This window comes from Euprymna scolopes, chromosome 5, assembly GCF_053919585.1.
Source record: "Euprymna scolopes isolate OS-2025 chromosome 5, ASM5391958v1, whole genome shotgun sequence".
NCBI classification, from domain to species: Eukaryota; Metazoa; Mollusca; class Cephalopoda; order Sepiida; family Sepiolidae; genus Euprymna; species Euprymna scolopes.
The window spans coordinates 103,695,779-103,715,311 of NC_136486.1; the positions used below are offsets into that span (position 1 = coordinate 103,695,779).

At 31.8% G+C, this 19,533-nt stretch overlaps 1 protein-coding gene across 10 annotated transcripts in view; it reads right to left on the bottom strand.

Annotated features, from left to right (window-relative positions):
* Positions 1-19,533, bottom strand: part of LOC145276941 (S phase cyclin A-associated protein in the endoplasmic reticulum-like) — a 559,542-nt gene that overhangs the window by 48,363 nt on the left and 491,646 nt on the right. For all 10 annotated transcript variants that reach the window (XM_080128440.1, XM_080128441.1, XM_080128445.1 and 7 more), the window contains one exon: positions 14,259-14,450. In XM_080128440.1, the coding sequence (XP_079984566.1) occupies positions 14,259-14,450 (192 nt within the window). The remainder of the gene's footprint in view (positions 1-14,258; positions 14,451-19,533) is intronic.

The window sequence follows — 19,533 nt, forward strand, 5'->3', positions numbered from 1 at the left end:
TACTTATAAGGCCATGTTTTTCATAGCAAAACCAGCTTTCCTTGTCTCAATGGATTAATGAATGACACAATGATAACTGATGTTTGTAATCTGTCACTGGTTATGATGATAGATGAACCATGTTCAGCATAACAGATTGAACGACTGATGTCATTCTCTTTGAACTAGAAATGTTGGGGTTTCTCTTAAAACATGATCGCCATTTTTCTTCAGGACAATTGTTTTTGGATGCATCAAGCAACCAACAGGAAAATGAATAACACTTTCAGGAATGGTCAATAAAAAAGAGGGATGGAGAAAGAAAGAGAATGTGGGAGAGAGAATACAACAGCAGGTGAGAGAGAGAGAGAGAAGGGGGAGTTGAAAGAGAAAAACAGACAGATGAAAGAGACAGAGATAATAAGACATAGAAAGAATGAGAGAGAGAAAGAGAGGGTAGCATGAGAGAAAAGGGGAGCATGAGAGAGAGGGGGAGCATGAAAGAAAGATAAGAGAGCCAAGTATAAAAGAAAGCATTCTCCTACTCCAAGTCCTGAAACCCATATTACCATTTCTATTCTAATTTTTTACGTTCTTTAACTTTCACATTATAAATCAAATAAATTTGAGCAAAAATCGTTTTCTATTTTATGGTCTGGTTTACATCACAACTTTGATCAAAATAAAATATACTTATCCAAATACTCTACAACTCATATAATATATAGTTTTGGGACTGGGTTTGAATCTCTCAACCAGCAGTAATTATCACTTTCTACATGATGATGCATGAAACACTTAGTGTCTGTAGGTATAAACATTGTTAATATTTATTTTAAAATATTATAGTTATAAAGTCACTAAGAAAGTAAAGCTGATTTACAGGAACTTAATTACCCTCCATTCTTGTGTTAATTGCTGGTGATCACGAGGTAGAACGCTAGCCTACGAAGTCATGGTCAACTTTGTGACTGGGTTTGAATCCCTTGACCAGCAGCAATTATTGCTTTTTACACTGATGATTGCATAAGCATGAAATAATGTCTATAGGTAAAAAAAAAATATTTTTTAATACACATACATATATATATATACATACATACATACATAGTAAGTTATAAAATATATATGGCAATTAAGCTACACAGAATATTCCGCATTTCATCCATGCTAGGATTCGTCAGGCTGATGAATCCTAGCGTGGATGAAACACAGAATATTCTGTGTAGCTTAATTGCCATATAACTTACTACCTATCTCTACTTACATTTTGAGCACTGTTGAAGTAAATACTTTAAGTTTACGCAGAGAGAGAGAGAGAAAGAATATTTATTGTACAAACATTATTGGTTACATATGTGCGTACATGTTTCAGTTGAGTCCCAATTCAGGCACAACACTTCAGACCAAAAAAGAATTCATATCAATTCTTTTTTGGTCTGATGAAGTGTTGTCCCTGAATTGGGATTCCACTGAAACATGTATGCACATATGTAACCAATAATGTTTGTATAATAAACAGATTATATACCAGCTCTGTCATGCATTTAGCACTCTTTAATAATCACGCAAATTTCATTGGATTTGCATTTAGGAAACCAATCAATACAAACGATATATATATATATATATATTAAAAAGTTTGACTCATGTCCAGGCAACCTACATCTAAAATTTCAAATGTTTAAACACAAAATTGGAGGAGTTTGGTAGAATCTGCAAAGGTCAACTTCTGCAACTTTGATCTTTTGGCAGCTAAATTTTCACCCAAAACCTGATTAAAAAGCTTGCTGCATGTCTGAATACCCTTTATGTAAAATTTCAAATGCTTATGCAAAAATTGGCTGAATAGTTTGCTAGAGGCCGCAAAAGTCAAATCTTTTGAACTTTGACCTCTTGGCAGCCAAATTTTCGGCCAAAGACCAATTAAAAAGCTTGTCCTATATCTGAATCCACTTTATGTAAAATTTCAAATGTTTAGACCATAAATTGGATGAGTAATTTGGCAGAAACCGCAGAGGTAAATTTAAAAAAACTTTGACCCCAATTTTGATGCCTTAACATTTATCATTTTGGGCTCAAATCTAATTAAAAAGTTATATCCATGTGCAAGTAACCTACATCTAAAATTTCAAGTGTTTAGACCCAAAATTGGCTGAGGAGCTCATTAGTAGAGTTTTCAAAGGTCAAATCGTTGAACTTTGACCACTTGATAGCCAAATTTCTGGCAGAAAACCGATTAAAATGATTTTCCCAGACCTCAATACCCCTTATATCAAATCTCGAGTGTGTAGACTGAAAATGCACAGAAATAGACCATTTCACTTTTATAGATATATAGATATCTCATGTATTCATTTAAAGTAGAAATGACACTATTGATTATAAAAAGAAAAAGATATTCAAAAGGGGATAAAAATAAAAATCTAAACTGTTTAAACACAAAAAGTCAAAAAAATAAAGATGAGCATGAAAGGATGTCTCAAGCAGAAAATTCAGAAACAAAAGAACAAATTTCAAAATGAAAACAAATGCTTTTGTGATTCTCATACACTTTTCTTTATAAACAAAAGCAAAAATAGAGCATTTTACCAAAAAACGTTTCGTAGAATATGTCAAAAGAAAAGGTAAAGTAAATACAATGAAAGAAAAAACGCAAAAAAAAATATTTGAATACAAAGAAATTACGATCTATATAAAATCCAGATAAATAAAAACACATTGCATCATAGCTTGCGGATTTAATGAAATCAGGAAGTTTGATAAGTAATAACACAACCGGATATTATTGAAATGCATTCGTTCAATGTGAGCGTTTTAAAGTGAAAACAATATTTCTAAGTTAACTATGGCGGATCAAAACGAAAATGCTATTTCAAAATTGAGCATGACGGATCAAAACGAAAATGCTATTTCAAAATTGAGCATGACGGATCAAAACGAAAATGCTATTTCAAAATTGAGCATGACGGATCAAAACGAAAATGCTATTTCAAAATTGAGCATGACGGATCAAAACGAAAATGCTATTTCAAAATTGAGCATGACGGATCAAAACGAAAATTCTATTTCAAAATTGAGCATGACGGATCAAACCGAAAATTCTATTTCAAAATTGAGCATGGCAGATCAAAACGAAAATGTTACTTCAAAATTGAGCATGATGGATCAAAACGAAAATGCTATTTCAAAATTGAGCATGACGGATCAAAACGAAAATGCTATTTCAAAATTGAGCATGACGGATCAAAACGAAAATTCTATTTCAAAATTGAGCATGACGGATCAAAACGAAAATGCTATTTCAAAATTGAGCATGACGGATCAAAACGAAAATGCTATTTCAAAATTGAGCATGACGGATCAAAACGAAAATGCTATTTCAAAATTGAGCATGACGGATCAAAACGAAAATGTTATTTCAAACTTGAGCATGACGGATCAAAACGAAAATGCTATTTCAAACTTGAGCATGACGGATCAAAACGAAAATGCTATTTCAAAATTGAGCATGACGGATCAAAACAGAAAATGCTGTTTCAAACTTAGGCACGACAGATCAAAACGAAAATGCTATTTTAAATTTAAGCTTGTCTGTTGCCTGAGGTTCCATCATCCATAGTGTTGACAGAACTATGTAGATTATTTCTGTTTTCTAGTCTAGAATAGTTTTGGGAAGCTGACGTTTTCCTTAATAGAGAAGCATATCACAGGAGACAAATGAAAATAATCATTCAACTTTAAGCAAGACCAGTATATGGGCAGATTTGCTTATAGAAGCGCCCGGATGCATCTAAAACGAGATGCGCCAATTTGCATTTAGTGATGAAGAGGTTTTATTACAGACTGAAATGAGAAACAACCAACTAAGTGGGTAAAAAAACAAAAACTCACTGAGATTCAAACACACATCAAAAGAGATAAGCTGTTTGAGATTGTTTAAATATTCTAATATGAAACACAAGAGAAATGAACAAAAGCAATTCATAACAATTGACGATGAAAATAAAATGCATTTCACTGTTAATAAAAAAAGATAAATAAAGAAACTTTGTTAGTGGCCATGTAAACTTACAATGATAAGAAAACAATCAATTTTCAATGGATAATTTTTTTTCTAAAGATAAAGAATATAACTTGAGTTTTTGTTTTTTAAAGTACAGTGGAACACAAAAGATTTTTGTTGTTTTATCAGGAGATGAAAAATGTTTTCAAATTGATTTACTTTCACTGTTCCAAACAGATTCATTGACGCAGAAATTTTCTCTCGTTTATTTTTTAAGCATTTTTTTTTTTTTTTTTTTTTTTTTTTGCATCGATGCATTTTGCTTCTGGGTTCAATTGGCAAAGCTTTTCACACTTTTAGGACATGAAGTAAAATCACATAAACAATGCTTCTTAGTTTTCAATTGGAGATAGAAATGAATTTAAAGTTTATATATATATATATATATATATATATATATATAATGAGAGAATGAATAAATGAATGAATGAGAGAGAGAGAGAATGAGAGAGAGAGAGAATGAGAGAGAGAGAGAATGAGAGAGAGAGAGAATGAGAGAGAGAATGAGAGAGAGAGAGAATGAGAGAGAGAATGAGAGAGAATGAGAGAGAGAGAGAATGAGAGAGAGAGAATGAGAGAGAGAGAGAATGAGAGAGAGAGAATGAGAGAGAGAATGAGAGAGAGAGAGAGAGAGAATGAATGAAAGAGAGAGAATGAATGAAAGAGAGAATGAATGAAAGAGAGAATGAATGAAAAAGAGAATGAATGAAAAAGAGAATGAATGAAAGAGAGAATGAATGAAAGAGAGAGAGAGAGAATGAATGAAAGAGAGAGAGAATGAATGAAAGAGAGAGAATGAATCAAAGAGAGAGAGAGAATGAATCAAAGAGAGAGAGAGAGAATGAATCAAAGAGAGAGAGAGAATGAATCAAAGAGAGAGAGAGAGAGAATGAATCAAAGAGAGAGAGAGAGAATGAATCAAAGAGAGAGAGAGAGAATGAATCAAAGAGAGAGAGAGAAAAACTTTAAATTCATTTCTATTTCCAATTGAAAACTAAGAACCATTGTTTATGTAATTTTACAGAAAGAAACTTTTAGCAGTTATATACACAAAATATATAAAGATATATATAACAATATAGAAGCATTAGTTCTTTTATACAAATGACGACAATACTTTTCTAATGCAAATATACGGCCTTCAGGGGATTTTAATCCTAGAACAGACTTGGATCTTTTTTTTGGGGAGGAGTTATCCCCAAAATTTCATTCTGACAAATATTTACTTTCACCATAACTAATGTTTGTGCAAAATTTAAAAAAAACCCGGCATGGTTATTGAGAAAAGTGCAAACAAAACGACGAATGATTTGGGGGTAATTTTACCCCTATAATGCTCCCTAGGGAAGGGCAATCAGAGCTAACCCAGAAAATCCGTTATGGGAAATATTTACTTTTACCATATCTAATGTTTGTGCAAAATTTCAAAAAAATCCAAGGCGTGATTACTGAGAAAAGTGCGAACAAACAAACGGATGTGAATTACCAGGTACAATTCTTCCTTTGTCGGGGGACCAAAAATTCATTTTTGCTATCATGATACTCACTATGCAATGGAATCTTAACAATGGTGTGTAAATAATGCTAACTGTAAAACACTTTGTCTTGAGGAACAACAATTTCTCAACCAGCAATCCCTATTTACTTGTTTTTCCACAAGTGAAAAGTTAGACACAAGCTCAGTTTTTAATGCAGGGAAAATTTTGCTCCTTAAAAAGTGGCACTATAGATTGAGACAAAAATTAAAATTGGATCTGCCTAGAAAGATTTCTCCCCCACCGACCAGACTGAACAGATACCACACTTTTAAATTTTTGCACAAAATATAAAAATTTTACATTTTAACATTTGAAAAAATTAGGCGCAAAGCCATTCAAAAGTGTGTGTAAATGGGTGTCGGTCATCCTTTATCACGATAACCAGACAATGTCCGTCGTACTCTTAACTAGAATCATCAATCCACATTATACCACATTTGCTCCAGGGTCCGTCTTACTTAAAATTTTTCAAATCATTCAAAAATTTTATTAAAATGGTCATATGACTCCAAAAAATGAAGGGGAGATAACATTTTTGTGTGGTTTAGTTTATTGAAATTAACACTTTTTTTTTTTATCAATGGATGAGATTTTGGATAATTATTTGTTTTAAATGAAACAATTTTTTTTTTTATTGGAAGATTTGGATGAAATGTGTTAAAATGTTTTGATTACTGGTTGGGGTAGGATTCCAATGATTTCGCATTTTTATAACCAGAGTTATGACAACCAACTAATCAGAAGCTTCAAACCTTATAAAAAATATCGAATTTTGGATTCAATTCAGTTTGCTGTCAACCTATGTCTAGAAACAACTGAATCATGACTACATTGATTCTTTGCTGCCATCTTTGTTACTAAGAATTACTCAACACTCGAAATCGTGACTGCATGGATTCTTCGCCGATTTGATTTACTGCTGCCATCTTTGTTCAACATAATGTCTCAACACTTAATGTAATCCCAACTTTTCAATAGCAAATAAAAAAAAAAAAAAAGTCTGAACCTTTTTTTTTTTTCTTTTTGTAAAAGACTTGAAAGCCTAACATTTGTGATACAGAAAAAAAAAATGCTAGCAAACAAAGACTAAAATATTTTAAAATGCCAAGCAAAATGTAATTACATTCATTTTATGGATTTTCAAAACAGAAATGTAACTTCAAGTCTAACTGATAAAAATGTGCAATGATAGTTAAGAGTTTCTTGAAAGGGTTAGGGATAGGGTTTTAATCCGGACTGCAGTCCTTATAAATTCTTCGACATCTTCCACTTTACTGACTAGTACTGCCATTCATATTATTTGGATTCATCAGACTACTATTCTCATTTTGAGTGCCATTTTCACAATGTTTCTTCAGGTGTATCTTGTCAAACTTAGGAATTTGCACAGAATTTCAAATGCAACCCTTTATTTACTTCATGAGCGTAGCATGCTCTCATTCCGTTTCGCAATTGTATTTTTCTGTTGCTTACATTGAGAATTGAACCTTCAACCTTCAGGAGAAGGTCACTTTTACAATTGATTTTTCCAAGTACTACTGCGCCACGGGTCCTTGCGGACAAATCCATTAGGAATTTTAGGAGTCTTAAACTTACTTTATCTCTAGTTGTAAATTACGAATTACTTACGACCTCTATCCAGTCATGCTACCCCCGTGAAGTAAACAAAGGGTTTCGTTCGAAACTCCATTCAAATTTCTGAGTTAGACAGAAACATTCCTCAGTTCGACAAGACACACCTGAAGAAGGTCAGAGGTTACATTGACGAGAACATTGTGAAAATCACATTCAAGATGAGAATAATAGTGTGAAGAATACAAATAACCAAGCCTCATCTAAAAAATTCAGAAACGTAGTACTGTCATATTCCATGGATACAGGACAGGGCACAATATAAGTGGAATTACACAAAAAAGAAACCAGGGATGAAGAGAAAAAGGAAATAATCGCTACATTAATAAAAACTGAGACTACTTCTGTGAGTGTGTGTTTCTCACATTATAATTATTATTCACTAATGAGCAATTATTTAAATAAAAATGCAATAGAAAAAAGATTTAAGTATGCAATTAAGTCCCCCAGAATGCATTTCCTTTGCTTCCAGAAACATGTTAACCTTTTTGTTAATAGTTAAAAAAAAAAAAAAAAAAAAAAGAAATGATTTACTTTGTGACCTTTCAAAAACTGAAAACATTTAAACATTGGAATAGAAAGTCATATTTGTTTTTAAAATTCCTAGTAAATCCTAGAGTATTAAAAAATGAAAAGCTTTAAAAGCTATTTACACACAATAACTACATAATTAGGGATGAAACATCATTTCCGGAATTAAATTAGTTATAGTTTTATATTAATTATGGTTCAATTAAGAATTTAACAAACAAAAGATATCACAATATTTAAAGTTAGCTTTAAAAATCTTTCATTTATTTTAAACTAACCTGGGAGCCCGGCGTTGCCCTGGTGTTTGGAAGTGTGTGTTAAGCAAAAAAAAAAAAAAAATTGTTCGTAGGAAGGCAGGCTCAAACCCGTACCGCGAAGGAGGAAAAGAACGTGAAAAAACAAAAAAATGGGACACCTTTGCTGTTGCACCCATCGTCAAACTGGAAATGATCTAGGTTAAAATTAAGGATAGATAATCGAAAAGAGGGGGATGACTTTCGAAAATATCGGCGATAAAAGCGACCCCTCCCTGTAAAAAAGTGCTCAGTTGAGGGTGAAGGAATTAATGTTTTTAGTCAATCCGTTGCCTCTGTCGAAAGTTTTAGATAAACAAACATACATACATACATACATACATACATTTAAACAGACAGATGAGATTTATATTATAGATTATTTAAAAAAAAAAAAAAAAAAAAAGTTAAAAAAAAAAATAAAAAACAAAAGCAATACAAGCATTTAAATAAAATGACTTTTGGATCATACTGGGTTCAAAGTGTAATATCTGTTCTGTCCTCAGTTGGTGAAGAAAGAAATCTTTATAGACTGAGACAATTTTCATTTTTGTTTCAATCCAGAATGCCCCTTTTTAGGGAGCTGGATTTTTCCCCACATTAAAAAACTGACCTGATTCCTAACTGTCCTCATGGGGAGGTAATTAAATAGTGATTCGAGGGTAATGCTAAATAGGCACAGGTCATGTAATACAATAATAAAGAAAAAAATGTGAGAAAAGGAGATAGAGAAAGAATTTTAAGATCTGTAAACGCGAAAAAGAAGCAGGGATAGGTGAGAGAGAAAGAGAAGTGAGATGAGAGGGGTAGAATGAGCTTGCCCTCATCAGCTAAAGAACTCCTTGTCGACTGATGTGCACACATCCTAATGGGTATTAATATTGACTGACAATTTTAATACAACTAAATTAACCTTAGTCAAGTAATATTTCATTGATTGTTATACAATATGACATTTTGTCAGACCAGCTTCTATTCTCTCTCTGATTTCTTACATTTTTTTTCGATGCATCCTCACATTTCTATCAGAAATTTGGTCTATCAGTCAGTTGTTAGTTTGAAATGAATGAAATGAAACAAACAGATTGAATATATAAATTTTAGATTTGTCTAAGCACCTTCATGAGGGTCTCAGTCTGCCAGTCAGTGTACCAGGCTTAATTCTGAAATAGCATTATCTTTAGTCCATCATACCCAAGGTTGAAACCGCATTTCTTTGGTCTGTCATACCCAAGATTGAAATAGCTTTATTTAGTCAGCCATACTCAAGGCTTAAATAACTTTTTTTTTTGGTCTGTCATACCCAAGGCTTAAATAGCATTTTTTTGGTCCATCATACAACAAAGTTGAAATAGCACTTTTTTGGTCCATCATACCAGAGGTTAAAATAGCATATTTATGGTCAGTCATACTCAAGGCTTAAATAACATTTTTTTGTTTTGGTCCATCATACCCAAGGTTGAAATAACATAACTACTACCAATATGTGGATAGCTGTGTAATGGAAAAGAATGTTTGTTGATTGTTTTTTTTTTTTAGTTTTACAGCATATTAACCATTTTTAGGTTATTTAATGTTGAATCCAATAATTTTGGGAAATATTTTTATGCTTCAAGTTGTTTGTATTTTCAAATATTTATTATCATCATACCATATGAATCCGAAGATTCTATTGTTGACATTGGTTTCCCCGATATTTTTCTAGTCAGAATTTGTTCTAGAAAGACATCAAGGGATTACTGGAGGGGACCATGTGAAGGTTGCTGATGATGGTTAAGTGAAAGTGATTTTTGTGTAACGAATTGGATTCCAAGTTGTTGGTCAGTGTCGTTAACCACTAGACTACCATCCGCTCAGTGTCGTTAACCACTAGACCACCATCCGCTCTTTTATTCATGGTATTTTGTTTGGTTGGTTTATTTTACCATATATCAACCCTTTTTGAGTCATTTAATGTTGAATCCAGTAATTTTAGAAAATGTTTTTTTTTTTCAAATATTTATTCATGTTGCTTGGTTTGATTGTTTTGTAGAAGAACATCGTTTTTGTTTTTGACTTTGCAGAACATGATTGAATTTTACAAAATTAAAAAAAAACAACATCAATGTTTGGTGCATTTTTGTTCAAGAAACCAAATATCTTCAGACAGCCTGGTCTGGTAGCATAAGATGCCCCAACGGGTATTATCACTCTGGTCCAGAGTATACCGGGGAGCAATGATGACTAAAGGGAAACTCTACATCCCCCATGGTACCCAAATGGGACCCCACTATTGGACATCTTTTAATGTCTAACCAGGACCAGAAAAAGAATGAAGAAATATAGAAAAACAACAAAAAACAATCATAATCAAGAAGTTAAAGCTGAAGATATAATTTCTGATAAAATTGATACGATTTCAATCAGTAAGCAGAAAATGCCTATTTATTTGCAACCCCTCTACTGGCAGTTCGTGATAAAAATCTGCTCTCCCCAAAAGATGCACACTGGATTGATTCGAAAGCAGAACAAATGGTCATATCAGAACAGATACAACACTTTCATCTTATCCAAAATATAAGCAAGAAGTCATTTTTCAAAATACTTCAGGTATTCTTGTCAAATTCGAAAATTTGTACAAAATTTCAAATGGAACCCGTGGCATAATGGGTAAAGTACTAAGTAAAATTCAGTGCTAAGTGACACTCTTCAGGTTGGTTGAAGGTTTAAGCCTTGGCGCAGGCGATACTAAGAACAGAATTGTGAATTATGATTTTTACTCAGTTGTGGCTGACAGAACAAGTGCATGCTATCCCCGTGGATTAAATTGTAGATTCCATGAACAAAACTTCTTTCCTAGAAGTGTCCACTTGTGGAACACTGTTCCATTGGACTGCTTCCCGGACGACTACAATATGGTAGGCTTAAAGTCCAATGTAAACAAATTCTTGTTGAGTTGTGCCCTTAAATAATCCAAACTCTCTCCAATCTACACTATTAACGATTACTAAACTACCATCTTACATTCATTAACCTCTTTCTGTGGCCATTGAGCCTTGAAAAGTGATGACTCTCTTGTAGAAAATATAAATAACAAAAGAATTCTGTTTGAAGTTCTCTACAGAGTTCAACAGAAAAAGTCCTACGTTCGACAAAATACACCAGAAGAAGGTCGGAAGTTACATCAGTTAAAATGTTGTTAAAATAATATTCATTATGAGAAAACTAGTCTGAATAATCCAATTAATACAATACTTTAAATATATATATATATATATATATATATATATATATATATATATATTTCTGTAGAAATATATATATATATTTCTGTAGAAATATATTTTCTTATAATATACACCAATCCTTATTTAAGAAGCTCAATGTAACTAGAGAGCAATATAGTGAATAAATGACAAAAAACTATGTTCCAAAATTCATGATGTTAACCATCTCATAATTTATTCCTTTAATTCAGTTAACAAAATGGCGCAATGGAAACATATTAAAGGTATTGGCAGCTTCTGTTCCAATTTTCCGATTTTAATCATGCCAAATCATACTTTATTTCCTTTTGACGGATTGATTGTTGCTATTTTTTCTGATGAGTTAATGGCATAATAGATGCACTGATTGATATAAGTGATTGATTTTGCGCTACAAAACAGACACTGTCAAGAATTGTAATTGTCAACTGAATTAAAGGAATAAATTATAAGATGGTCAACATTCATGAATTTTGGAATATATTTTTTGTTATATATATATATATATATATATATATATATATATATATATATATATATATTTATTCAAAACGAATTAGAAGCTAGTGAACATTAAAAAAAAAAATGCAGAAGTCCACTCCACCAGTCAGGTAAATGGCTGACACAAAGGCCATGATACACCTGATATACAATTGTTACATGAAAATTAGTAATTACATAGAAGGAAGCAGGATAAATTTTGTGTATCAGAAACAATACGCTGGCACATGGGAAAAGAGAACAAGAAAGGCCAGGGGATGGGGTATAACATCTTGCAATCATTATAACTAATGGAACCTGTGGAAATTCCACTGTAACAGCTTTCATGTGTAATATATTGTTGTTGGGCATTCTGTAGACGTTCAGTGTGAATGGAGACCCTGCGATATTATTGTACTCATTTACTATGCCTCCCCACGGGACAGAGTTAGACACCAGGGTCATTTTTTAACGTGGAGAAAAGGTACAAAAATAAAAATTGTCTCAGTCGTGAAGGATTTCTCCTCCACCGAAAGAGAACAAGAAATAGAAGTGCAGCATCTGAAGAACAGATACTACACTTTGATCTTGTTTATATATTTTATTGAGAAAGAAAAAATTGAACATAAAAAACGTACAAAAAATTCAATTCAACTATTGTAGCCCTTTTGTTAAAACTGTAAAAGTATTTATCTAAGTAATTTGATTAATGCAGTGTCAGAATATATCTGGTTATTACAGTTTATTTCCAATATCCATATAGGAGTCTTTAGACAGAACAGATATTACTCTTTGATCCTAGCCAGACCAAGAAGGTATATTTTAGTTTAATGTACAGGCCAAAAGTGAAAGCATACACGAGAAGAAGGTCGGAAGTTACGTTGGCCAAAGCGTAAAAATAACATTCATTATGAGAAAAGTACTCAGAATAATACAATATTTTAAATATATAGATTCAACATGAATCTGAAGCTAGTGAACATTAATAAAAAGATGCAAGAGAAGTCCACTCAGCCAGTCAGGTAAATGGCCGACACGATCGAAAGCCATAATCATATGTGAAATGAATCCCATGAAACACCTGATGTACGATTGTCATATGACCATTAATAGACGATTACATAGAGGGAGGCAGGAATAGTTTTTGTGCATCAGAAACAAAATATGCTGCTGCACGGGAAAAGGGAAGAGGAAAGGATGTGAGGTGGGGGAGTATAACATTGTGCAATCATTATAATTACTGGCTAAGGGTAAATACAACACGACTGCAGAGACTGGTAATGAATGAAGAACAATTGGCTGTGGAGACACTAATTTACTGTGAAAGACAATGTGAGGTGATAGAATCCTGGCGTTGGAGGTAGAAAGAAAGAAAATGAATTGATTTCCAGCATTGAAATGAAAAACTAAATGAAGCAGATGGCCAGTCACCCAGTCACGGAAATAATGCTGGTATTAATGGTAGTGATTAAATGAACGTAGAATTGAGGGAGGTGAAGAGTTCATGATGGAAGACAAACGTCTGTTTTGTCAATGGCGTAAATTTGGATGTATTTATCCAGACAACAAAAAAATAGAAAACCGTATTTACAAATAATAACCTTCCACCCATCTACATATTTCACTACAACAATTTTATTTATCTAAAATTGCCATGAAAATTACAAGAGCAGAGAAATTGAGGGTGTGAGTTTGAAATTCAAAAAAAATTTTTTTTTAACTATTGATAATACATCATCTTGGAAGCTCTTTAACCTTGAAAACTGTACAAAAATATTTTTTTATAAAAATTTAATTTTTAATACTTTGTCATCAGTAAGTCATTTAATCTCTTGCAATTGCTTAACAAACCTGCTTTCTCAAACTAACAATAGTTCTACGTTTTCAGGGATCATCAGTTGTTTGCCATGAAACACACTGTTTGGGGAGATTTAATAATATATATATATATATATATATATATATATATATATATATAATGAAAATTGCTCCAGACAAGGCATGAAGCTACTTTATGTAAGGAGTTTAAACAAATATAAAAAAATACTGCAAGTTCAAAAACTAACCAATGATAAGTATTGAAAAATTATGACCTAGAAAACAGCAATTCTTCCTCCTTTGTCAGAAACATGCTCATGAAATGTGAGGACTAAAGAACAATATAAAGGAAGTGAAAGTTACGCGTCTGTCGAAAAAAAAACCAAAGATCCATTTTCTACTTACTTTAAAATAAAAATAGCAGGGCTACTTGGTATTATCTGAGTGGCCGTTTGCAGGAATTTTTTTTTTTTTTACTCCTTTGCATGGGGTTACAGATGTTGAATTTGTGATTTTGTCAATATTGCAGAATAGATAGGAGCAGAGAAATAAATATGGTAGAGAAAAAGAAAAGAAGGTAGTATATAGAATTGCAGAAAAGTTAATTACAATTGTGATTTTTTGGTAGATTTATTTTTCAATCAGAATGTAAACGAGTAGAAAAGAAATGACTTACCTCAATGAAATTGGCCAATAACGCACTGCTAAGTTCTTGCTCCAATATTTCTTTGTTTGAAGTATTGTTGTAGCAGCAGGCAATGAGAGTAGGAAACAAAATATTAGTCAGTCGAGGGTCACTAAAATACTGGAATGGCAGAGCACAAAGTTGCTGAAGAATCGTAGGAGACTGGCCTGATTGAATAATGTTCTGTAAAAAAAGCAGAAAAATCTCAGAATATAAGTCACCGATTTGTTAAACATTTTAATATCTAATATATAAAATAAAGTCAATCGGTTTGGTGATTTTTATCATTAATAGCTTTTGACTTAGATTCACCAGTTTTTGCTATGGAAACTTCAACTTTGTTTTTAATAAACATGTATTTGCATTGAATTTTTTCAAAATATAGTGTATCCTGCTTGTAATATTATAAGAATGCTCACATTTTCACTAATGACTGACATTAATAATAAAAGCAGTAGCAGCTACTGCAATTGCTTAGTCTTATAAAATATCTAGCCAGCTGTACATGGTTCATATGATAGAACCTCAGATTGAAGATTTTTTTTTTTTTTTCAATTTCAGGTCTCAGCATCAGAAGATTTTTTTATTTTTTCAATTTCAGGTCTCAGCATCTGCATTTTTTTTTCCTATGACTTACGTATAGTAAAATAAATACAGTACTAAAATGAATGGGACTGAAACCAGAAAAAAAAGAAAACAAAGAAAAAAGGTCTGTCAGCGTTGCAACTTTCTTACATCTTGCTTCTTTTCCTAGCAGCAAGTGTACTTCTCTCTCTCTCTTCCTCACAGCGAACTCTCTCGTGCACAAGCTATCATTTCTCACACACAAAAAAAGGTCTTTTTATACTGATACTCTAACCTTGACAGCATACAAATTTGAACTAATCTGATTTTCATCTTATTTTGTGTCAGATGGGTTTCAGGTTTGGCTGCAAGTGTGCACTTATTGCTGGGTCTCTCCACACCATTATCACAGGGAGCAAGCAAGGTATAAAGACCCCAGCCAACAAGGAAACAAGTGGGATAGCTTTCAGTCGATATTGGTTTTGCATTTACCTTTGCACATGCCATTCTGTAAACATGGATCGAGATGTCTTTTTTTCTTTTTTTTTTAACGCCAGTAAGATTTTTCTTTTTTAATAAAACTATTTAAACAAGATTTTTAATAAACAAATGAGGAATAATTATTTTACATTTTAATATTGATATTTTTTGGTAAAATAAAAGATGACTTGCATCATATAAATGTTTCTATTTATTGAAAATTCTATTTTGGCATTTCCAAACATATTTACCATGAGCCATAGAATGTTTTATCCAAATAATCGAACATTAAAAAATTATTTAAAAATATCAATTTGCTGTTAATGTTATGAAAATTAAATAAATATTGAATTGTATCAAAAAAAGCACACAGAAAATATTTTTTTTTGAAAACTGCCCTTGGCCTTGAGTTTTTTTTTTTTTTACTTGGGAGTCACCACTTATCAAGACCCGAAGGTCACTCGAATAATTAAAGTTATCAATCCTCACCTAAAAGAAAAAATTCTGGAACATAAAAAAATACTTTATATATAATTAAAACAAAGACGCGTATTCATCTTAGGTAATATAATCATTATCCTATGCTTAAGCATGAAAGACAGGTGGACGAACGTATTTATTGAATGTATAACGTTTTATAGTGAATACATCTAAAATTTTAAATGTATACTTATTTCAATAATTGCAATTTTCTTTTTCTTTTTTTCTTTTTTGTACCTCCTAAGAAATCCAACTATTTTGTTTAAGTTTCATCTTTAAAATAAGCTTCAAGTATAAGGGGTATTTCTTTACCGATAGTGAATAAATCTAAAATTTGAAAAGTATACACTTTACTTATTATTTCGACAATTGCAATTTCCTTTTTTATTTCTTCTAAAGAAAAAAAAAAAAAAAGTCAACTATTTTCAACTTGCATCGCAAAATAAACATCAAATATATGGGATAATTTCTTACCTATATCATAACTTACCTGAAGGAATTTATATTAAAATTACTTTTATAGAATTTTTTTTTTTTTGTCCTTGTGTGTGCTCTGACAAGCATTCAATAGTAATTTATGCTTGCATATGCTCAGCTCCTAAACTCTTTGGTATATCCTCACCAGGCAAACGTATAGCCAACTACAAATTAATTGTGCCATTTTTTTTATGGTTGATAGATATTCTTGACTGCTTCAGGCACAAACGTTGTCTCATCTTCAGTGGAAGACAGATTATGATGGAGGGCGCCCAACTTCAAGCAGACAGCACGTCAACAAAATGCTTCAGTGATATGTCAATTCATCAGCATGACTTTTACAAACTGACATATCGCATGCACGCTTCACATCCGATGAGTCGAGTTCAAATAATGGAACTAGGAGGAAGATTTAATTTAGAGTTCATCTTAGGCTTCTATTTTTTTTTTTTAAACGTCCTGAATTTTTGTTTTCTAATTTGGATTTTTAGGTTTATCCTCTACACTAAAAGCCTCCCCCCCCCCACCACCCATGCCGTCTGAATGTGTGCCTAGAATTGAAGATAGATTAACTCAAGTGTTTGGAAAAAAATGTTTTTGTCAGTTTGTCATGTTTGAAATTAAAATAAAATTTATTTAGTCTGTCATGCCTACAATTGAAATAGCATTTATTTAGTCTGCCATGCCTACAACTAAAATAGCATTTATTTAGTCTGTCATGTCCACAATTGAAATAGCATTTAGTCTGCCATGCCTATAATGGAAATAATATTTGATCTTTCACGCCTGAGATTAAAATCGTATTTATTTCATCTGTCACATTTGAATGTTAGTCTGTCTTCTCTTAATTTGAAATAGAATTTCTGAAGGTTTAAAATAGCCCTTTGATTAATCTGTCTTTTTTTTTTTTTTTTTTTTTTTTTTTTTATTAATCCAGTTCGAAAAAGCGTTTTCATTGCCAAACGCATCCATTTAATGGGCACATCTTCAGAATATTTGTTGTTCTTTGTATCAGGGAAACGTTGTTCCCCAGCTTATTAGAAGGACGAAAAATAAAATAATATGAATAAGAGCTTAGTGGATTATCATAAACCGGAGATTAAAATAAGAGAAAAGGCTATCGTTTCAAATCAAAGATTAATAGTACACTAAAAAAAGAAACATTATATTGCTTCGTGGTTCAAAGTTCCAAGCAATTCTTAAAGCTTATTAGCAAGATACAAAAACAATGAATTAAGACAAAAAAAGATAAAAAAAGGATATAAAAATAGCTTCCGAAAAAGAATCTATATCAGTAAATATTTCTTCAGACAATTTAACACAAGATTTATTAAACTTAAAAAATATTAAAAAATGTAAAATTATATCAGCATTAATTCATAATCATGTGGCATGTGTCTGTTTCGATATCTTGATGCATAAATAGCTGTTCCTTCGCATTAACTACATATATTAATAATGAGACAATTCCAATATTTCCCCCTGATTACAATACAATTACAGATTCTGTTCCAAATTCCTGATTCCAATACAATTACGAATTCAGTTCTAAATTTCCTATACCAATTCTTGTAAACCCTCTAGATATTTAGCTATAGAATTGCTGTTTTTATTTTCAGATTACCATAAAAAAAAATCATGTAATATTTGTATGTATTTTCACAAACATAAAAATACACTTATGGGCCGTTGATCTATTGATTTTAGGTTTACTGGTAGTTTAAAATCAATAAACATTAGCACCAGAAATTGAAAATTAAGGTTAAAAAAAAATTAAAAAAAAAAAAAAAAAAAAAAAAAATTATTAAATTAGAAGAATCGCTTTTTGCATTGGAAAATATGCACAATTTTTTCCACTTCTGATACCCCCAAAAGTTCGAATGTTTCCAATTTCAAATAATCACTCCAACACTAAGATGTGTGTGTGTGTGTGTGTGTGTGTGTGTGTGTGTGTGTGTGTGTGTGTGTGTGTGTGTGTGTGTGTGCGTGCATCATAAAAAAGCTAAGTTCAATGATTAGGACATCAGTTTTATCATAAGGAAATAAAACATTGATCACATACAAAAGAACAAAGATAAGAGGAGGAGAACTAAAAACAGCAACAAAGAGGATGAGGGGGGGGGCAGAAAAAAATAAACAAGAAGAATAACAAATAGAGGAGTAAAAAAAAAAAAAAAAGAAAAAAGAGGAAGAGCTACATAAAAGAAATCATTTTTAGATCATAGTTATAACCGTAAAAGGAAAATTTAGAAAGTAAAATGATGCACAATGCAATGACATAAAAGATGAAATGAGAGAGAAAATGGATTCCGTGAAAGAAAGACAAGAACGGATATCCATTTTTGAAATGCATCTACACAATCTATGCATTTAGCAAAGAAAATGACATTTCAAACTTAAGCATGACAGAGTCTCTTATAGGGACACTTGGATGTATCTAAAAATGGCAAGAAAATTGCAAAGAGAAAATGAAGACAAGTAAATAACTCTGAAAGAGAAAAAGACTTTGGAATCATCTGACAAATCGCTCATAGCGTGAAACCAGTGATCCTGGCTGGTTAAAAACAAGTAATTTATTCAATCATTTTGAGAAAGAAAATGAGAAAGAGAGATTTATTAGTGTTAATTTTCAAACTTCAGAGCCTGATAGAAATTGTGCTTTTATGAACAGGCCTGTCTCTCAGCTTGGAATATTTGGGCAGAAAGACTCCACACGATTGCTGGTGAAAAGTCTGTCATTTTTCTTGTTTTTTTCTGAAAACCTTGCACCAACGATTGTGCTGTCCCTTTCCACCAAAATATTTCAAGCTCAAGTAGGTGTGTTATAGTTCTGTCATGCTCCTAAGCAGGTACATTCAGAACATTAATAAATATTATGCATTTACCTTGAAATTAAACATACTATTGTTTTTTTTTTTTGTTTTTTTTTTAAATTTATCTTAGAATATATATATATCTATTAATAATTATAGACACAAGTACTAAGAGAAAGACCAAGTATTGTTAGAGATTGAATGTAAAACCATGACCTTTTACATCCAGCCCATAAAACCACATTACATATTTTTATGTTTTATATTTTAAAATATCTCATTTTTAAGGTGAGGCTAAAAAGGTGTATGGCATTAAGGTGAGGCTAAAAAGGTGTATGGCATTAATTGGGTGGGGCAGGGTATAACTGTAGCAACATTAATTGAAATAGATTTCGATTAATGTATATGTGAGTATACATTAACTGAAATCTATTTCAATTAATGTCACTCCT